Below are 18,808 nucleotides of genomic sequence, written 5' to 3' on the forward strand. Positions count from 1 at the left end.
ACCAGGAGAGATTCTGTAATCAAATATCATTCCCTCTTTTGTTAAAAAAAACCCCTATTATTTTTAACACAAATATATATGAATTACAGAATCACCAGAGAGACACCAAACACCCACACTTACCTTCAATCAATCCAAATAATAGTCTGTTCCATTTCTTATTTTACACAAGTCTGAGGGTCATTTCCATTGAATTCACTGTCTGGGATATCCTATCCCCTGCCAAATTAGTCTAAGTCCAACATCCTACATAAAGGATGCAAAAGCATTAACAAATTAGCATACCCTCAGACAGTGACCACTGTAAATGCAAATTTCACCGCCAAACACCAAGCCTGGCCCTAAGTGCCGATAACTAAGCAAGCAAAAGATGGCTACCAACCCCATATTGTGAAAATCAAGCTAAACTAAACCAGTACTGTGAAACAGTACATTACATTACAGGCAATACAAGTTACAGTTTACAGTTCCACCATCATTGCATAATCTGACAAACTCATTCATCATTGTATCACCTGATAAAACCATTGAAATTACCTTTCTCTTTTGATTTTCGGGAAACCATTTTAAAACTTCAGGTTATTTACATAACCCCAGTTCTCTAAGTAATATGAGTGAGATGTCTCACTATGGGATGTAGGCCTCCACGTCATATCTCAGTAGCCCAATCTCATTACGCCAATCCTGATTGGCCGGTGAAATGTATTCATCCGCAACAGGTAGTCCCACCTACTATAAGTAGAGTGGCCCAGAGAATAGAGCGCCATTCAAATAAGCAAACCTCTTCTCACTCATTCAGCAAGAAGGGCTGTCTGGTGAGACATCTCACTCATATTACTCAGAGAACTGGGGTTATGTAAATAACCTAAAGTTCTCTTTCATAACAATCATTTTGATGTCTCACTATGGAATATGGAAGCTCCCATATTGCAGACAAGCTTATCGCGCACTACACCAGCCCACAGGGCAAGCACTGTTCCAATCAGGACAGGAGAACTGCCCATGCCACACACGGAGCAAAAACATCCAGCCGAGTACACACACAGCATGTACAGGACACAACAAACGGGGCCGCTGCTCACCCGAGGGTGGGTGGTATCAGGGCCAGCGGGGGGAAGGCATAGAGCGTCTACCCTGAGGGGAGCCTCCGAGCTGTGAAGAGAGTAAAACAGCACGCACTGTGCATTTTATTTTGCGGCAAACAGATCCACCTCAGCCTGTGCGTAACTGTGGTGAAATGGGATTTTAAAATGCATAGAAATTGGTTATAAGTTGCAAATTAGAGTGGCCAAAAACACACAGAAAAATTGGTAAAAAGGGTTAAAAGTGTCAATATTGGCTTAAAAGTGGCAGGAAAAAGTAGGAACATTTAGTTTAAACTTGCAAATAATGGGCAAGACAAATTGTGAATGTAGTTAAATTAGCAAAAATAAGCCTGACATATGGTCAAAAGAGATTAAAAGATGAACACAATAATGGGTCAATATATGTGAATTTGGTGGACAAAGTGGTGGAAAGGCTAAAATATCTTGAACGTGGATAAAATGTGCAGAAAAGGCATTGAAATTTGATTAAGTGGCAGAAATGGGAGAAATGTAGCAAAAATGCATTAAAAGGACCAAAAATAATTACAAGAAAAAGTGATGCAAATAAGTTAAAATATGGCAAGTTTGGTGTAGTTGCAGAAAAAGGCTAAAAATAAGCCAAAATGGGCTCAAATTGTTTAAAAAATATTCTTAGTTTCTTGAATGCATCTGACGACCCCCTCTCAGTGTCTCGCAACCCCAAGGTTTAAAACCTCTGCTATATGGGATGATGAAGTCTTATCTAATCTTAACTTATCTGTTAAGATGACTTAACTGACTGTTAATGTGAGTAATGTCTTTCTGCTGGTTCTGGCATTTACGTGAACCAGCAAGGTCAACAGTAACAGATATCATTGGTCCAAAAAAAAAAAAAATCAGTAGCGTGTACATCATTACCTATGTTGTTTTAATGACATTAATAACTTCTTATAATTGGGCATGCATCATGCCCCCGTTTCAAATGCAAATGTGCTACAACTTTGAGCCAGCTGCTTGTTTTTATTCAATTTTGGGAAAATAATCTGTACACACTGAACAGTCAGAGAATAAAGTAGGAAACAATGGCATTAAGCATAGCAAAAATAAGAATCCCTTCTGGTTTTACAAGTTTAAAAGTAAACTAGGCTATAAGGCAAAAGCAAAGACTCTTTTTCTTTATTTGTTCATCTGATTTCTTTATCATATTTGGCAAATACAATAAAAAATAAACACAGTTGTATCCACATATTCAACAAGGTGTCTTCATAGATTTTACTCCATTTGTCCTTTGATAAGAAAAATATTTCAAATGAAGTAAAAAAGTATTGTAGACCAATTTGTACGTAACAGACATTGTAACAAATTTAGTGTTTTGTTGGCAAAACTTAGCTAAAGGCAAAAGTAGTTAAATAATATGGAGGGTGATGTACCAGTTTAATTGGTGACCATGTTAACTAAAGATGATTGCAAGACTACAATTTCCTTGGAAAGACAGCACGTAATATATATGTAATATACAAATAAGCTTAAATCTTAGCAGTTTGCTACATCGAATGGTGTCAACATTTAACCAGATGAAAGTCAGGCATCATTTAAAGCTAACTTAGTGAGTGGATGATTTATAGCACTAGCTAGCATACAGGGGCAGACAGGCCATCTGGCATACCGGACATCGTCCCGGTGGGCCGTCGACTTAAAGTGGGCCTGTCCGGTCCACTACTTTTTTGTTTTTTTATGAGCGAGTGGAGGCAGACATAGTAACAGGTGGCCAAAAATGGTCCAAAAATGACATAAACTTGGCAAGAAAAGAGCGTAAAGTGAGGAGCCAAAAAAAACAGGCAAATAAAGATGAATCAGAGGGGATGTACTGTCATGGCAAAGGTTAGCTTACATTAGCAAAATGTGGCAAACAATAGTGAACAATAGGACAAATAGACAAAATGTGGAACAAAGAGAGTGGGCAAAGGTTACCTTATTTGTATGAAAAGTGGCCAAAAAATTCAATCAAGGACAAAAGTTGGACAAGTGTCCAAATAAAGCTAATAGTGGCTTGTGTTAACGTGCAAACATAGACCCCAAAATTTTATAATATGTTAAAAAAAAATAGCAGGACTCACCAAACAAATAATATTTACCGGGTTTAAACAAAATTGATAATCTTTTTTTCTGCCTCGCAGTAGCAGCACGTCTACTACAAGATTCTGTCAGGGTTTTTTTTTATTATTTTCACTAGGAATTCAAGCAGTTTTAAGCTTAGAGCAGAATCTTTTTTTCAAAACTCCTGTTAACATGGCGATGAACAGGGTGATTCATGCCACCAAAGCCTTAATAGTGCCATTCCGTTCCGAGTAACCTTAATAGTAACTGTATCTATGTATAGACCTAGTTAATTAGCCCCGAGGAAGAGATTTATTCTGTGGCTTATGTATGTTTTTCCAGTGTTCAAGTGTTTATACCTAGATAAATGTTTTGTGAATATTAGACAACATACAGGCAACTAATAGAAAACTGAAGCAAGATAACCAAAAAAAGCACACATTGTATGTTGAGTGGGCCTATAGCTAATTTTCTCTAAATTGAAAATGACAGATAATTAACAATAATTTTAAATTAAAACATTTCTTCACTTTTTACAGTCATTTTGACTTCTTTTTTATTTTTAGAGACTACTACGTTTATTGGTTGATTACTTTAGGTTAATTCCTTATATCCATGAATGCATCAGCTTCATTATAGAGTAATGGAGCCAATCATGGCTTCCTCAGCAAACAATAGATCTACTTGTATAATATTAGGTAAAAATATTAAATTTACACATCAGTATTCATGACCATGACATGATCATAGGTACAAGGAGAAGTGTGTACTTGCATTATTTAGACCATCATCCTCACAGCCCAGATTCTCTGCATGTAAACTAAAAATACAAATTGCATTTAAAACATGACATTTACCTTCTCATCCGCTTTAACTGATTGAAGCTGACTTTAAAGTAACACTTGACATATATCAGCTCTTTAACTGACAATGACTCATTTTCTCATTCACCATCCAGTGATTATGACTTTGAGTCTATTAAAGCTTTAAACTTTCATTCAGCCCTTTTCTAACAAACCGGTGGTCATACGATACAATGAGTGGCACAAAAATCATCACCGGCATAAGCAAAATTTGTCAAGCTCAGAAACAACTTTTGGCAAAGTAAATGGTGTAAACCACACCGTGCCAAGACATTTCAAACTGTTCTACAGTTATAACTTCTCATTAGATTTCTTCTCAAGAAAAATGTAAACACAGGGATGACGGCCATCATAGAAGATGTCCTAAAGGTCTTGGTCCACAAGTCCTTTAGCACCCGAGTAACATGTTGAATTGTGCTACATATCAAAGAGTTCTCAATGGGCGTCTCCTTAATGGACAGGCTTGCTGTAGCGTGTATCCAGACTCTTTTTAATGCAACCAAATAGTTGACCTAAAAGCCATTAGAAGCACACTTAGGATGAAAGCGCTCAGTGGTCAGTGTCCTATACATTGATAGGCATAAGTAGACTATCCTCCATCAATAAACTGCAGGAGATTCATTATATTCAGAAGATAAAGTTTAAGTTACATTAATGGCAAGTCAAAGGAGTTCAGAAGTGTGCTTTGTTGGAGTTCACTGAGTTTTTCCAATGTGACTCCATGTTGCACGTTCTTATCCTCCCATTTTAAGCTTTAAACCTCCCAGTCGTCACATTGCTGGTCTTGTGCACTCTCAGTGTGCTATAGACGGGCTTTCAACTTTCACACTTGTAACTGTAGCTGTGAAGCATCTCTGGAAAAGTCGCTCAGGAGCTGGGGGCTGATTGTCACAATCCAGTTTTCTGCTCGCAAAGTGTTTTTTGAATCCTTGAGGCCTGGAGCAGGAGGTCACTGTCACAAGGCTGGGTCCTTCACTTGGATCTCCTATTAGCACAAATTAGCACAGAGCAATATCAGATCCATTTCAATTACTTTTTAAATTTCATTAAATAAACTCTTAGTGTGTGCCTCATAGATCATTCATTCAAACATAATTTATTCCAAAAAGAAAGGAAAAAAGATGCTATTGCCACTTGACTCCACCCTAAATACTGCGTTTCTTGACATTTTCGCGCATTGCATTTTGGGATGTGGAGTCCTATAAACAGATGCACTGAAGTGTTTTTTGATTAGACATCAGTATAAATGAAAAACATCCCACATCCCACACTGATTGCATTTTGTAGTAACTTTTGTAATAACATACTTGATTGTAGCTGTGTTTCCATTACCTTTGGTAATGTGCAAAATCTAAATAGTGCAATAAAAACTGGTAATGGAGACACCTAAATTTTGAGAAAAAAAAACAAAAAACACTCAAATATTGCTAAAAGGTTTTTTTACTCTTTCATGAGGAGGAATTTCAGACATTTCAATATTGATATATGTCACAAAAATGCTATGGAAAAACTTTTTCCGCAAATACAAGTCACGGAAAATTACGTTCACGGTTACATGACGCGACGTGCCTGGTCACATGACCACTTCTCTCTGAGAAAACATGGCGCGGTACGTGTAAACAGAAGAGGAGACCAGGACATTTCTTAACAAATACTTAAAAATTATTACTGGTACATTACACAGCAAATAATAAAGGAATGCAACGTGTTATAAGGAGGTTTGGAACGTCCATCTACCTGCAGGAAAGTCTCATGGGATGAGATTTCACAGGAGTTACGAGGCGTCCGCCCAAAACAACATTCAATGGAAACACGTTCAAAGCGTAATTATACTTTGTCGACATTTAGAAATATCGCTTTTATTTTGCAAAAATCTGTAATGGAAACCCAGCTAATGTCGCACAATTTTCTGCATTTGTTTTTGCGTTGTTTTTGGTGAGGTTTGTTTTTTGTACAAGCTCTATGCATTGAATCCCTGCATGCCTCCCTGGTCATGGTTTGTCAAAATAGTATTTAACAACCCAACAGAGGTCTGTAGGTAAAACAAAAAATACAGACTGTAATGAAAACATGACGTGGTGAATTGTGAACTTGTGTTTTGAAATGAAGTTCCTTCTTTTCTGACTCACTGTTATTCTGGCCTGAGGGATGGAACTGGCCTAGGCTGGATTACACCCCGGTTATGTTTTGGCCTGGGGGTACACTGTGGGCTGCACACTGACCTGGCACTCTGAGGGGAAGGCCATTGTCAAGACGACTTGGTTTGGTGGCAATGAAGAGGTAGCAGAGAACACACACAGTGATAAGAAAGGCAAGAAGGACCACTCCGGCAATAGAAAGACCAACCAGAGCGCCAATACTAGAAGAAGAAAGGAGACAAAAGACGATAATTAGAGGAGAGAATAAATCAAACGAGGCAAGCGATCTGACTACATTGATCTGCCTTGGCTTCAGGCGACTAATAATTAAAGATTAGTCGTTGAATGTGCATCCCTGCGTGGCCACAGGGAGAAGTTTACCATTGACATCACAATCCAAAAGAGCACTTTCAGGGTGTGTTGGAATGAGATGTCACCATGTCCACGCATGAAGATGCTCATCAATATTACAGAACTCTCTGAGGAAGGTTTCCAGCTACTTGTTGAATCTATGCAACAGCTTGGCAAAAGATGGCAAACACCCCCCCACACCCACCACCCTCCTCCCCCAAATAAACAACAACATGAAGGTGAGAGGTCGTAATACACTGTCAAGTTTAAAACCTGGAGGCATAATTTTGCACAAAAGAAATATATATAGTTTGTACAGTAGTTATAGATATATGTGAATGGATTTTCCAGACTGTGTTAATTGAATGATTAACTGTGACGCAATGTTGTTGAAATTGAAGTTATGTGTTTTTACAAAAACGCTTAATATATATGGGCCCAGTTTACTTAAATAAAACTGAAAAATAGTCCCTGATGATTTGAACATGAATGCAATAAATGCAATTTATTTGATTGAAAATATTTATTTTTATTTGAAGTAAAAAAATAAAAAATAAAAAAAAAGATTGAAAAGGATTTTTTGATTGAAGAATAAAGACACAATTTTACCTGCACAGCAGTCCAACAGTAAGTGATCATGTTAGAAAATGCACAATGAGTGATGTATGAAGGTGTGACACACACACACGTGTGCGTACCTCAGCCACCACATGTATCCGTATTCGTAAGGAAAGAAGCTGTTAGGGTCATCGCAGCAGTATTTGACATCGTTAAATCCACAGCAGTAAACTGCAGCAGCCGCGCTGCCCGCTTTAGGGCAAGAAAAGCCGTCCACAAAAAGCCCGTCAGCGCTAAAGTAACTGCTGCAATCCGCGCTCATGCTGAAGCTGCACGAGGGCAGAAAAACAGAGAAGAAGGAGAAGAAGAAGGAGAAGAAAGAGGAGGAGGAGGAGGAGAGGATGGAGACTTCCGTGCGTGTGCTGTCACTGCGGGAATCCTGTTGAATGAGCCAGAGGAGAGGAAGGAAACTTTAACTGTGGAGAAAAATACATTTCTCTCTCTCTCTCTCTCTCTCTCTCTACTTTAGTGAGAGGGAAAGATAATTAAAGGATCACGTGGTTCTCAACCTTTTCAGTCCGCGACCCCCAGAGACCAGGGACCCCCACTGTAGCTGAAGGTGGTTGAACACAGACATGGACATTGAAGAACAGTCATGTGGAGACAGGTCCATCTATAAGGGGTAACACTGTACAGGGGAGATAAAATTGAGGTAAAATGGGTTCAATGTTGGCTTAAAAGTGGCAGAAAAAAAAGTAGGAACAGTTTAAACTGGCAAATAATGGGCATGAAAAAATCATGAATGAAGTTAAATTGCATGAAATATGGTTTAAAAAAAACAAAAACAGGTTAAAAGTGAGACATATTGCGACATTAGGTGGGAAAAGTGGTAAAAAGGGTTTATAAGGCAATTAAATATGATGAAGTGAGAACCCCTGATGTAGGAAATACATACGTTTTAACAGTGTCTTTGTTTCCATTCAATCATCAGTATTAGTTTCAGTTTTAGTGAAGCTCCTCAGACTGAAATCACAATTATTTTATTGATCTGAACCTGTGGAGATGTTTTGTGTCAGTTTGTCTACCCGAGAAACTACAGACAATATACCCCAGATTGTGGTCACATACTCTGACTATATATAAATGAATAAATATCTGTATCTAAAAAATAAAATCTATGCATTCATTATAAAAGCTGGATTTACAGTCTGCCTGTCTATCAGTCATCTCAGGACAACAGTTACTCTCTAGTGACGTGCAGTCAGGGTAGGCAAGGTAGGCAGTGCCTACCCAAAAGTGAATTGATATTTTGATTATTTGTTTTAATTATAATATAATCATAAATTATTTATTTTTTCCATTTCCAATAGCCCCCTCCCAAAAGCACACGGCTGCTCTGCCTCTGTTCCCATAGCGTGTTTTTATGTGTATGTGTTTGCGCATGCGTAGTCAGTTCCTCAAGATGACAACCATTTATGTCCAAAGGCAGCTCTCTACGCTGCCTTTGGACATAACCGTGCTATGCTAAATGCTATACGTAGGTTCACAGTGCATTAGTGAATTGATCCCATGTGACCGCTGCTGCTACGGTCTCTTTCGCTCTAGCTAGTGGGTGGGATAACACCACAGGCAGGATGACAGCGCTCGAGACGATAGAGAAACTTTTTTTTTGAGGAAAAACGACAGCTTTTAAAAGATGAGAGACCAACACCTGAGTTACCAGAGCTTCAGCAAAGGTAAAGTCAGAAAATGTTTCATGCTTTTCACAGTGAATGGTACAAAAGGAAGGAGTGGCTTTGTGGATGCTCCTCACTGAGGCTGTTCCGAGTTGTTGTCATTTTCTCCGTGTTTCTGTGTTTCCAACACAAACAACGGATGCGCTGCCGTGTCGAGATATTTCGTGATTTAGCACAAGCAAGGTCAATCACTGTGGCTCTGAATTCATCAGACATCGCAGCTTTTGTTCCTCCTCTTCCTCTCCTGGTTGCTCTTCTCTCTCTACCAACCTCACCCGCTGCTCCTTCCATACTTGCAAAAAAAAAAACCAATCAGAAGCAACTCCTTTGTTTGTAATGAGGCCAAACACAGATCACCTGAATCAGTTTTTAGCTGACAACTACACTCAGCTGTGTTTGAAATTGCATTATAGTTTTATGTGTATAATTTAATTTTATTTATTATATCAAAATATTTACAAAATTTTGATATTATAAATAAAATGAAATTATACATACCGGTTTCGGCGTCATGTGGGGCATTCGCGGGCAGTGCCCCCCCAGCTGACCGACTGTGCGCCCCCCCCCCCACACACACACACACACACACTCTTCCCATCCACTACAGGGGAGCTTTTTATTAATCAAAGATATCTGATTGGCTATCAGCTGAATGTGTCCATTCACTGACAGCGGACGGGAGTCTGCTCCATAGATATAATATACTGTGGTGTAATTGTTTAAGGTTTGTGCTAGAGCTGTTGTAATGTGTGTATGTCTATGGCCTGCTCTGTTGATTCACGTGACGTCACTCACATTGCTGCATCGCTGCAAAGCTAGAGCTCTAAATTCAGATGGAGGACAGGAAACTTGAGAATCTGCTGTCTGAAATAATCAAAACGCTCATATTTTGTGTAGTTTACGGCTGCTCCAATCGTTCTAACCGAGAAAAGGAAGGGTGAGAAATGTAAAAAGCTCACAGAACAACGCCGTAAAAAGTGGATTTTAAACCTATGTCTGTTGATGCTGTAGCGACCACTTCATAAGGTATGTTAGCGAGCTAACTTTGTTTTTGTGGCTGTGTTTATATAGCATTAGGAATCCGCGTACCCTTCTTTCTTTGGTTATTCCGTTTTAAAACCAAAAATCAAAATAACAAATAAACAGTGTGGTTGTTTTGTTTTTCTGATTTGAAACCAAAACAGAAATACAGAAAAAACAGATAAACAGCGATTCTTTTTTTTTTTAACTTGTTCTGTTTGTGTGATATTTATGGAGAAAATAGAGCGAGAACTGAAGTCCGCTGCACCTGGTTTCCCTCCCCATGTCCTGGACCAGGTCTCCTCACACGATAGGACTGTTTAGGATTTATTTCAGAGGTTTTCTGGTCCTGCTCCTGTTTTCATTCAGTGTGTGGATGTTTTAGCTTGTAAACATCTGCTCACGCTGTAGTTGTGTTGCGGTCCAAATAGTATCTAAATAAACTGGTGACTGGCTATTAACTGTGAGGCTGGTGTGAGGAAGAATAGGTATTAGAACTTCTACCATTTGACACTTTTGCAAAAAAAAAAAAATTACAGCTTTTTTTTGAGGGTAGTAAAAAAATTATTTTGCACGTTATAAATACCGCTAACAACAGCCGTCAACACGCACGGAAGTTGATCATAAGAAATGGGACGCATCAGTAGATTTATTACACCACATATGTGCATGTTTTACATAACATATGTCTGGACCGTGAGCAAAAGTCACCAGTTTATCTGGATACTATTTGGACCATAACACTGTTAGGTAAAGTTAGCAGATATTCACAGATTCAGACTTCCAGCATCAATAACTCTTTAACGAAACGTCATCGACACACAAATGACACCTCTGCCATCAGTGTGAGGTGGACAATATGATACAAGATCATTTTTTATCAAACGCAGCAGAATAAAAGTCCGTCTGTCGGTTGTTCTGTGTGGTGAGATTAACCAGATTTAATTTTAAAACAGAAAAACGCTGCTTGTTTGGTTTTTAAACCAAAAACCCACCCGGTGGATGTTTATATGCATCTCGAAACGGAGTGTTTTTGTGCCCCCTGCAGTTTTCTTAATGCCCCCCAGTTAATGCTGCCTGGCGCCGACTCTGATACACACTATTTACATTCTGATGCTAAAGTCCAAATAAAAATTCCGAACTTTGATTTTTTTCCTGTGTTTGACAGATAAATGCAATCTGTCTGTTTTGACTCTGCTGCTGGTGAACAGATGCTTTTGTGCTTTTAAGGCTAAGCTTTCTGCCAATTTGTGTAAGTGCTCTCAAGATACAGGATTACCATTTTTTGGCCCCAATAAAGAAGAAGAGTAAGGCTATCATTACCACTTTATTGAGAGCCATTGCATCCACAATCATTATATGAAGCAGGCTCGGGAAGGAGAAGTTTGATCACATTCATTCACTCCGAGCTCTACACACATTTTCTTATGCAAATTGAAATCTATGAGCTTTGTCAGTGGTGTGAGTGCAATATTTATGACACAGTGTTGCTGAGTATGTTTTTGGTAAACCTATTTTCCTGCTTTCTGATGCAGGCCCTTATATGAAATGGGTCCACCTATACCATGTAAAATGGTGAACTTAAAAACCCACAATCAAGCACCAAAGCTGAATAACAAACCATGGTCAGCTATCATATTGTACATTTCAATTGATTTTTAAAAACAAATTGAAAACTCCAATTTTCAGAACATTTTATGGTTCGATGTTGATGCCTGCTTTCAGTGTGTGTTTCTGTGCATCTGGTGTGATCTACTTTATGTGAATTTTTTTATGTACATGTTGAGCTTTTATTCTGAATTTGTATATTGTATTTTTAATTTGCAAGGGATTGTTGAGATGACTTATTCTCTTCCATAACATTCGTTTCGATGTCTCACTATGGGGTATACGGCTCTGCGTCATATCTCAGAAGCCCTTTCTCATAAAGCCAACCCTGATTGGCAGATGAAATGTATTCATCCGCGGCAGGTAGTCCCACCTACTATAAGTAGAGAGGGCGGAGAATACATTGTCATTCAAAAACCCCTTCTCGCTCAAGAAGCTTCTCTCCACAGCAGCTGAGCTGTCCACAGGTGGACCCTTCTTGGATTCCGTTGTTGAACACTGCTGTTGCCATCCTTTTTGTGTTGACCACCTCAGGTCAACGAGTGTTTTTCCCTGCTCCCACGCTCGGAACTACACTGCTTCGACGCCCTCCACGGCCGTCGAAAGCCGACCGCTGACACCCCTGTCTTTGTATCGGCTCACCATTAATGCTCAACGCCACCCCGCGGTTGTCGAGCACCGGACCCAATACCCCGGTTGGCGTCTTGGCTACAGCATCGCCCTCGCCGCCCCACGCGGTACCAGGCGTGGGTTGTCGGCCCTCTGTTGGTAAGTGTTTTTCTTCTCTTTTTTGACTACCTCAGGTCAACCGGTCCACACACCAGGGGGGCTGGAGCACAGCCAGGTCTGCTTAGGGTGCCTCGGGCTGGAACATGCCCGGTGGGCCCTTGACACACCCGGCTCCAGCCGCCACGGCGCCGTTTTATGGTAAAGAGTCTCCGTGGAGGGCTGACACGGTGGGGAAGATGAAGATGTCGCCCTGAACTCCTCACAAAGAGGAGGAAGGGGAAGACGACACCTTCATCACTCTGGCCCGGGCTGCACAGCCTCCATTGCCTCTCGGGATGGAGATGAGGGGAGCACCCTAGCTCCCCCCCTTCCCCGGCTCGAACATGCTCGACGTGTGTGCAAGCGCTGCTGTCCGGCTGGCCATCCTGGGGCAATGTATTCTCCGCCCACTCTACTTATAGTAGATGGGACTACCTGCCACGGATGAATACATTTCATCAGCCAATCAAGGTTGGCTTTAAGAGAAAGGGCTTCTGAGATATGATGTGGAGGAGTACATCCCATAGTGAGACATCTCACTCATATTACTCAGAGAACTGGGGTTATGTAAATAACCTATACTTTTTGACTGTGAAGCACAATGTGTTGCCTCGTGCATGAAATGTGCTATATAAATTAAGTTTGATTTGATTTGTACTGGACTTGTGTGTGTGTGTGTGTGTGTGTGTGTGTGTGTGAGTGGCAAACGAGTGTCAAATCTCCTAGTTTGATGAAATCTGATTTCTCATACTGTGGTACAGTTTGCTTTGTGAAAATATGGCCCAGTTTGATTAAAAAAAAACTGGCACAAGGCTCAATATGACTCATTCCCTTAGATTTCCTCTCATTCAGAGAACTGATGACTTTGAGCAGTTTACTACCATTCTCACAGGTTTTTATAGAGCACTTGATTTCCATTAGTGGCATGGGTAAGGACAGTTTGTTCCAGGTTACAAGGGAGTATGTAGTCATGATCATTGGCAGCGGCAGTTCCTAACCCTTACTGCTCGTGTTGTATATCACTTATATCACCGAGATAAAAAAAGTCCTCTGCATTAAACATTAAGGGCCTATACTATGAAGATGGATTAGAATATCTGGGACATCTCTCAGTTAGCGGGCTTCCCCTAACCAACAATTCTTCGTCAGAGAGCCCCCGGTTTAAATTATCAACTTACGGAGTTAGTAAAGGATGAGTTCACTCAGAATGTAGGCTTACTGTATTCAAGAAGTTAACCCCTTTAATTTTGCCCAGCTAAATTGAGGAACTGTAGTACAGCCGTACAGCCCTCTGCTGCAGCCGTCTGCACTGTAGCGGGAGGGAGCATGAAGGGGCTGCTGCCGCGGCTCTACTGACAGTAAAGGACGGGAGAGTTGTCACTTGAAGTCGCTTAAAAAGTCCAAAATTTTGAACTTTGAGTGACAATGTTGTGCTTGACCCTTGACCTAGTCGCTCATATGCAACGCAAGTCACGTTGTTTGAGGGGGGAAAACTTGAGGTTGCGTCATTTCCATTGATTTGAATGTAATCTCATCGCTTCAGTCGCGTTTGGTGTGAACGCACCTTCAGGCATTTTGCGCAAACCGACTGATTCCTACTTACATAAAACTAACTTTAATTTTCTTTAATAGTGAGTCAATGATCTCTCTTCAACAAACAGGTCTACTACTGTCTGCATACACAATCAAAAGACAAAGCCCGACTGACTGTTTGTTGATTTTTGCAACAGTGCTGTGGCGCTTGTGGCCAAACATTACACGGTGTTGCTTTAAGTAAGGTAATTACAATCACAGAGAAAATGTGGAGCAATTTACATCACAATTGAGGAATAATTATTTAAAGATATCCATCCATTTATCTATTTTCAGACCCGCTCTGTCCTATTTCAGGGTAGTGGGGGATCTGCCGGTGCCTATCTCCGGCTCACACTGGGTACTAGGCGGGGGTACACCCTGGACAGGGAGCCAGTCCATTGCAGGGCAACACACAGACAGACAGACAAAGAACCACTCACACTCCCATTCACTCCTACGTGCATTTTAGAGACTACAATCAACCTAGCGGTCATGTTTTTGGATTGTGGGAGGAAGCCAGAGGACCCAGAGGAAACCCACACAGCACGGGGAGTACATGCAAACTCCATACAGAAAGGACCCAAGTGTCCACCCCAGGGCTTTGTCCCAGGACCTTCTTGCTGTGAGGTAGAAGTACTAACCACTAAGCCGTGAGCCTTTCTTTAAAAATATGAAGATTTAAAATCCATAATTCAGACCAAAAACAACACTGCTGTTGCAGAAAAAAGAAGGAAGAAAGGAACACAGGCAGGAAGCTGCTGACACTGGTAATGCGTAAAGGCATGAGATTATACAATATTAATCCATGGGATGATAAACGAACAGCGCTCTGATCAGGTTCACTTTACACAGACATGTTTCTATTAAGATAGTCCTCCTTAATTTATCACACACACACTGGGATGACAGCGCAATGTTTCACTGTCTTATGTTCCTGGTGAGACTGTCCGTGTCGCTACAGCGAATGTATGAGTGAATGAAAGAATGAATGACATAATCTGTCTGTGATACGGAGAGTGCCCGACACAGGCTTCACCAGCTGACTGTAGATCAATCCATCAGATGTAGATCTATATCTTTCCTGAAGGATGTCATCGGTAAATAAAAAAAATGCATTTATCCATTAATATTCTTCCTTTCCTAAACACAGCTGTCAGATCCGTGCACCAACCAGTATCTTCTAACAACGGGTCATTTTCAAAGAGAACTGATTGGTCAGGAAGCGGGACTTTTGTCACCCCGACCCAACAAACAAGTACAGTACAGAGATATTTCACTATTACTGTTTGTATTATTCATATTATTTGTATTAATCATATTATGATATTTTATGTTATCTACTTGTATTATATTATAAGCCTTATATTGTCTGTATTCCTCTTTTACTTTTGTACTGGTACAGGTTGAAACGAATGCAATTTCCTTTTTGAGTATGTCTTGTGCAAATAGTGGAAATCAAAATAAAGATGACTGTAACTTTATCATCTTCTTCTTCTTTTCCTTCTTAGAAGATTAGATTATTAGATTGTGAAATGCTTTGAGCGAGTTGTCCTTTACATTAGCACTGACTATAGCAGTCATTTCTACCCAGTTGTTCATGCAAAGCCCCCAAATCTGCCAGATTTTGTCCACTGATGATATGTAATGGAATACGTTGACACACCCTGTGGATGACCTGTGGGTGTTGAATAGTTCTGTCCCTTCTAAATGAATGAGGAGCACACCAGGCCGGACTGCTCGCTCTAATCCCAGATTATCTCTGTCAAACCAATCCAGAAACAGGGAAAAATTGGCAGAAGAAAGGAGATTATTTAACAGTGGTGGGTGGAGGGGTTGTGGAGCATGAGCAGCACTCGAATCACACTGCTGCAATACAAAAAAATACAATATTTTTAAAATCATGGTTAGGTGTTAACTTTTTTCGTTGTGATTGTATGCAGCACACATGTTTACCAACACATACTACGACTCGTGTTCATTCATAAACTAATCACAAATCAGGAGAAGAAAATTGAAAAAGTTCCAAAAGAACTTCGAGCATCCACCCACACTGCTGGTTTATCCATCAACCTCCTCCATCTTCATGCTACGCCTCCATTTAGTTACTCTGTCTCTCTCAAATATCTTCCATTAGTGCTTCGGTCAGAGCTCTCATGATAAACAAGAACGTTCGCTTCTGTGCGGCTCCATGGCAACAGTTGCCACAACCACCTCACAAATATGAGCCGCAGTCTGATTGGTTTCCTGTATCAAATTATAACCTGCACATGCTGCTTTAAAAACCTCTCTAAATGTCTTTTGTATGGCTCCTGAAAGCTAAAACTGAAAAAACATTAAAAAAATATTTCCTATGTTGACATTATGATCCATTATGTTTAAGCTACTAAAAGTATATATTTTTCTCCCCACAATCATTTCATTCATTCATTTATTAAAGTTATTAGATTGAATTCATAGAAACAGTGATTTTTTTTATTTTCAGTTTATTCAGAAATGTCAGAAAATAATGTAAATTTTCAGTGGTGGTGCATTAAAGAACACTCCGCTCTCAGTTTGCTGGTCTCCTGGATGTTCCAAACGTGTCTCGAAGGAGAACAGGGGGCAGAGCGTGTAGATACCATGCTCCTCACCTTTGGAACCTGCTCCCAGTCTTAGTACGGGAGGTTACTACCCTCTCCACCTTTAAGGCTAAACTCAAAACTTACTTATTTGCTAAAGCGTATACCGTATAATAGCGTTAACCTAACCACTAGGAACAAATCCCCAAACCTAAAAATAGAAAATAAAAACTAAGATTATATAGTAGAACACCAATAATATATACAAACACGATCCACCATCTGCACATAGCCCTAATGGGCTGCAATGGGATGATGTCCAGTCAGACACAGTTGTGCCGAGTTGCAGCCAACCCTCCACTTCTGAACCTCGTTGCATAACCCATCATACTGCTCACACTGCTTACACACCATTTACACTGATGTTCACCCCGTATTTATTCTTACTCCATTGTATTCCTATATCATATTTTTTCTGCAGTCTGTGCCTTCTCCTCAATCTTCTTTCTCTTTTCTGTTTCAGATGTCTGAGGCTGGAGATGGCAGTCCCTGATTGGTAGTTCGCGGTTCGGCTCGTCCGGGACACACTGATGGTCTATCTCTCTATCCTGTTCTGTTGGTCCTTCTGTCCACTAACCCCAACCAGTCAAAGCAGATGACCGCTACCTCTGAACCTGGTTCTGCTGTAGATTTCTTCCCACTGTCGTTAAATGCTTGTTCGTGTGGATCTTGTTGGGTTATTTCTTTCTTACTATGAATTTTATATTTTGTTAAGCGCATTGAGATTACTTTGTTGTAATTTGCGCTATATACGTATATATAAAGTTGATTTGACTTGACTTCCATGATAATTCCACCGAGATTAATTTAGTGTTCTTTTTGAAAAGTATGTTAAGTTGATGTTTTGTTTAGTCAGACAAGTTTTTCGGGAATAAAAATTTCCTGAATCTTGGAACTATTACATGGAAGTCAAATGAAACTTCAAAGAAACCATCAAAGGCGATCAGCAGAACTCCTCTGATGAAGACTGGCAGTTGACAGTTGAAACATGTCGGGAGATTAAAAAAAATTCCTGAAAAACTTTGTCTGAATAAACAAAACCTTAACTTATAATACTGTTCAAAAAGAGGACAAAATGAATGTTGATTGAACTACTCTAAGAAAAATAGTTATTATTTGAGCCTTTCAGAATACTCTTTAAGATGTGTAGCACAGTTAATTATAGCTTTTAAAAAGGCAGACGTTACTGAGTTATTAAATTGAGCATGTTCTGTACCCAGCATTGATGCCGCACTGTCTTTTGTTAAAATGCAGTCAATTGTTAATGCTTTTCTTAAAATTGTGCTTTTGATATTCTGCCTTACTTTGCTGCAACATGTTTTCAGTAAACAAAAAAAGTCTGCCCCAGTCAGGCTCCATCAGTATGGATGGATGCAGTGCATTAAAGTCAGAGGGCAGAAGCCACTCCCTCCTGTTGTGTTTAAAAATGGGAGGCATCGGTAAGGAAGAGGATGAGGCTTCACCCACTCCACTACACAGTGTAGCATGAATGTCAGACCCCCTCCTACCCCCCTCCCCATTATCTAATTGCTTAAAATCAACACATTTCAAGCATTAAATGTAGAAAACTCTAATTAAATAGTGACTAAACGCAGTGGTTTTGGCTGACATTTTTTTGTGTCACACTCATGGCTGGGGGGCCAAATCTGGCCCTTCAGAGCATCCGATGTGGTCTGCAGGCAAAAGTGCAAATGACAGAAAACGTGGATCACTGTGTAAACTATCAAATTAAACAAAAATTGTTCTCAAATTATTCCACAAAATTTCCCAACATTAAATACAAATTGGTAAAACATAAATAAATCAAAGGACATTTAAGTATCTGTCACTTAGTGCTTAGATAAAGTTGATAATTTATAACTGGAACTACAAACTTGGGCGCATTAATGTTGAAATTGTTTGTTTTTCCTCCTAAAACCTGTGATCAAACTTGTCCGTATTTGGCCCTTGAGACAAGATTAGTTTGATACCCCCGGTCTGTAGGTTGGAAATTAAAAATTTGCCTTGAATATGGGCGTGGACCCTGAAACAGATAGGACACGCCCAGTCTATACTTAAGATCTCCAACGTGCAACTGATTGCAGAGTGGAAAGGGGTGGAGCCAACAGTGCTGGTTCGTGACGAAAGCTGCCTCTAAAACATCATCGGCCTCCATCTCAGCCAGTCGCAAAACTTGAAGATAAAAGCTGAGTTTCAACCACAAGAGGACTCTTACATTTTTTACAATAAAATACACCAAATTTAAATACTTTGACTAAAATGTTAAGAGTTGGACCAGAATCAATCAACAACACTACTTCATACCCAAATATATTTGCACTCAGCAGAAGAAAAAAAAATGGGTTTTGGGGTTTAATCAACTACTAAATGTAGGTGGAGCACCTTTGGGGAAACTCACCCTATAAGGTGGCC

The 18,808-nt window shown here is 39.9% G+C and overlaps 1 protein-coding gene across 1 annotated transcript; it reads right to left on the bottom strand.

Annotated features, from left to right (window-relative positions):
- Positions 1 to 2,447: 2,447 nt before the first annotated feature.
- On the bottom strand, positions 2,448 to 7,498 carry LOC114479506 (protein shisa-like-2A). Its single transcript, XM_028473213.1, has 3 exons — positions 7,212 to 7,498; positions 6,247 to 6,383; positions 2,448 to 5,009 (listed from the first exon to the last, which is right to left on the bottom strand). The coding sequence occupies exons 1-3, from the start codon at positions 7,391 to 7,393 to the stop codon at positions 4,819 to 4,821; spliced, it is 510 nt and encodes a 169-aa protein (XP_028329014.1). The 5' UTR covers positions 7,394 to 7,498; the 3' UTR covers positions 2,448 to 4,818.
- Positions 7,499 to 18,808: the final 11,310 nt, after the last annotated feature.

This window comes from Gouania willdenowi, chromosome 17 (assembly GCF_900634775.1).
Source record: "Gouania willdenowi chromosome 17, fGouWil2.1, whole genome shotgun sequence".
In the NCBI taxonomy this organism is placed as follows: domain Eukaryota; kingdom Metazoa; phylum Chordata; class Actinopteri; order Blenniiformes; family Gobiesocidae; genus Gouania; species Gouania willdenowi.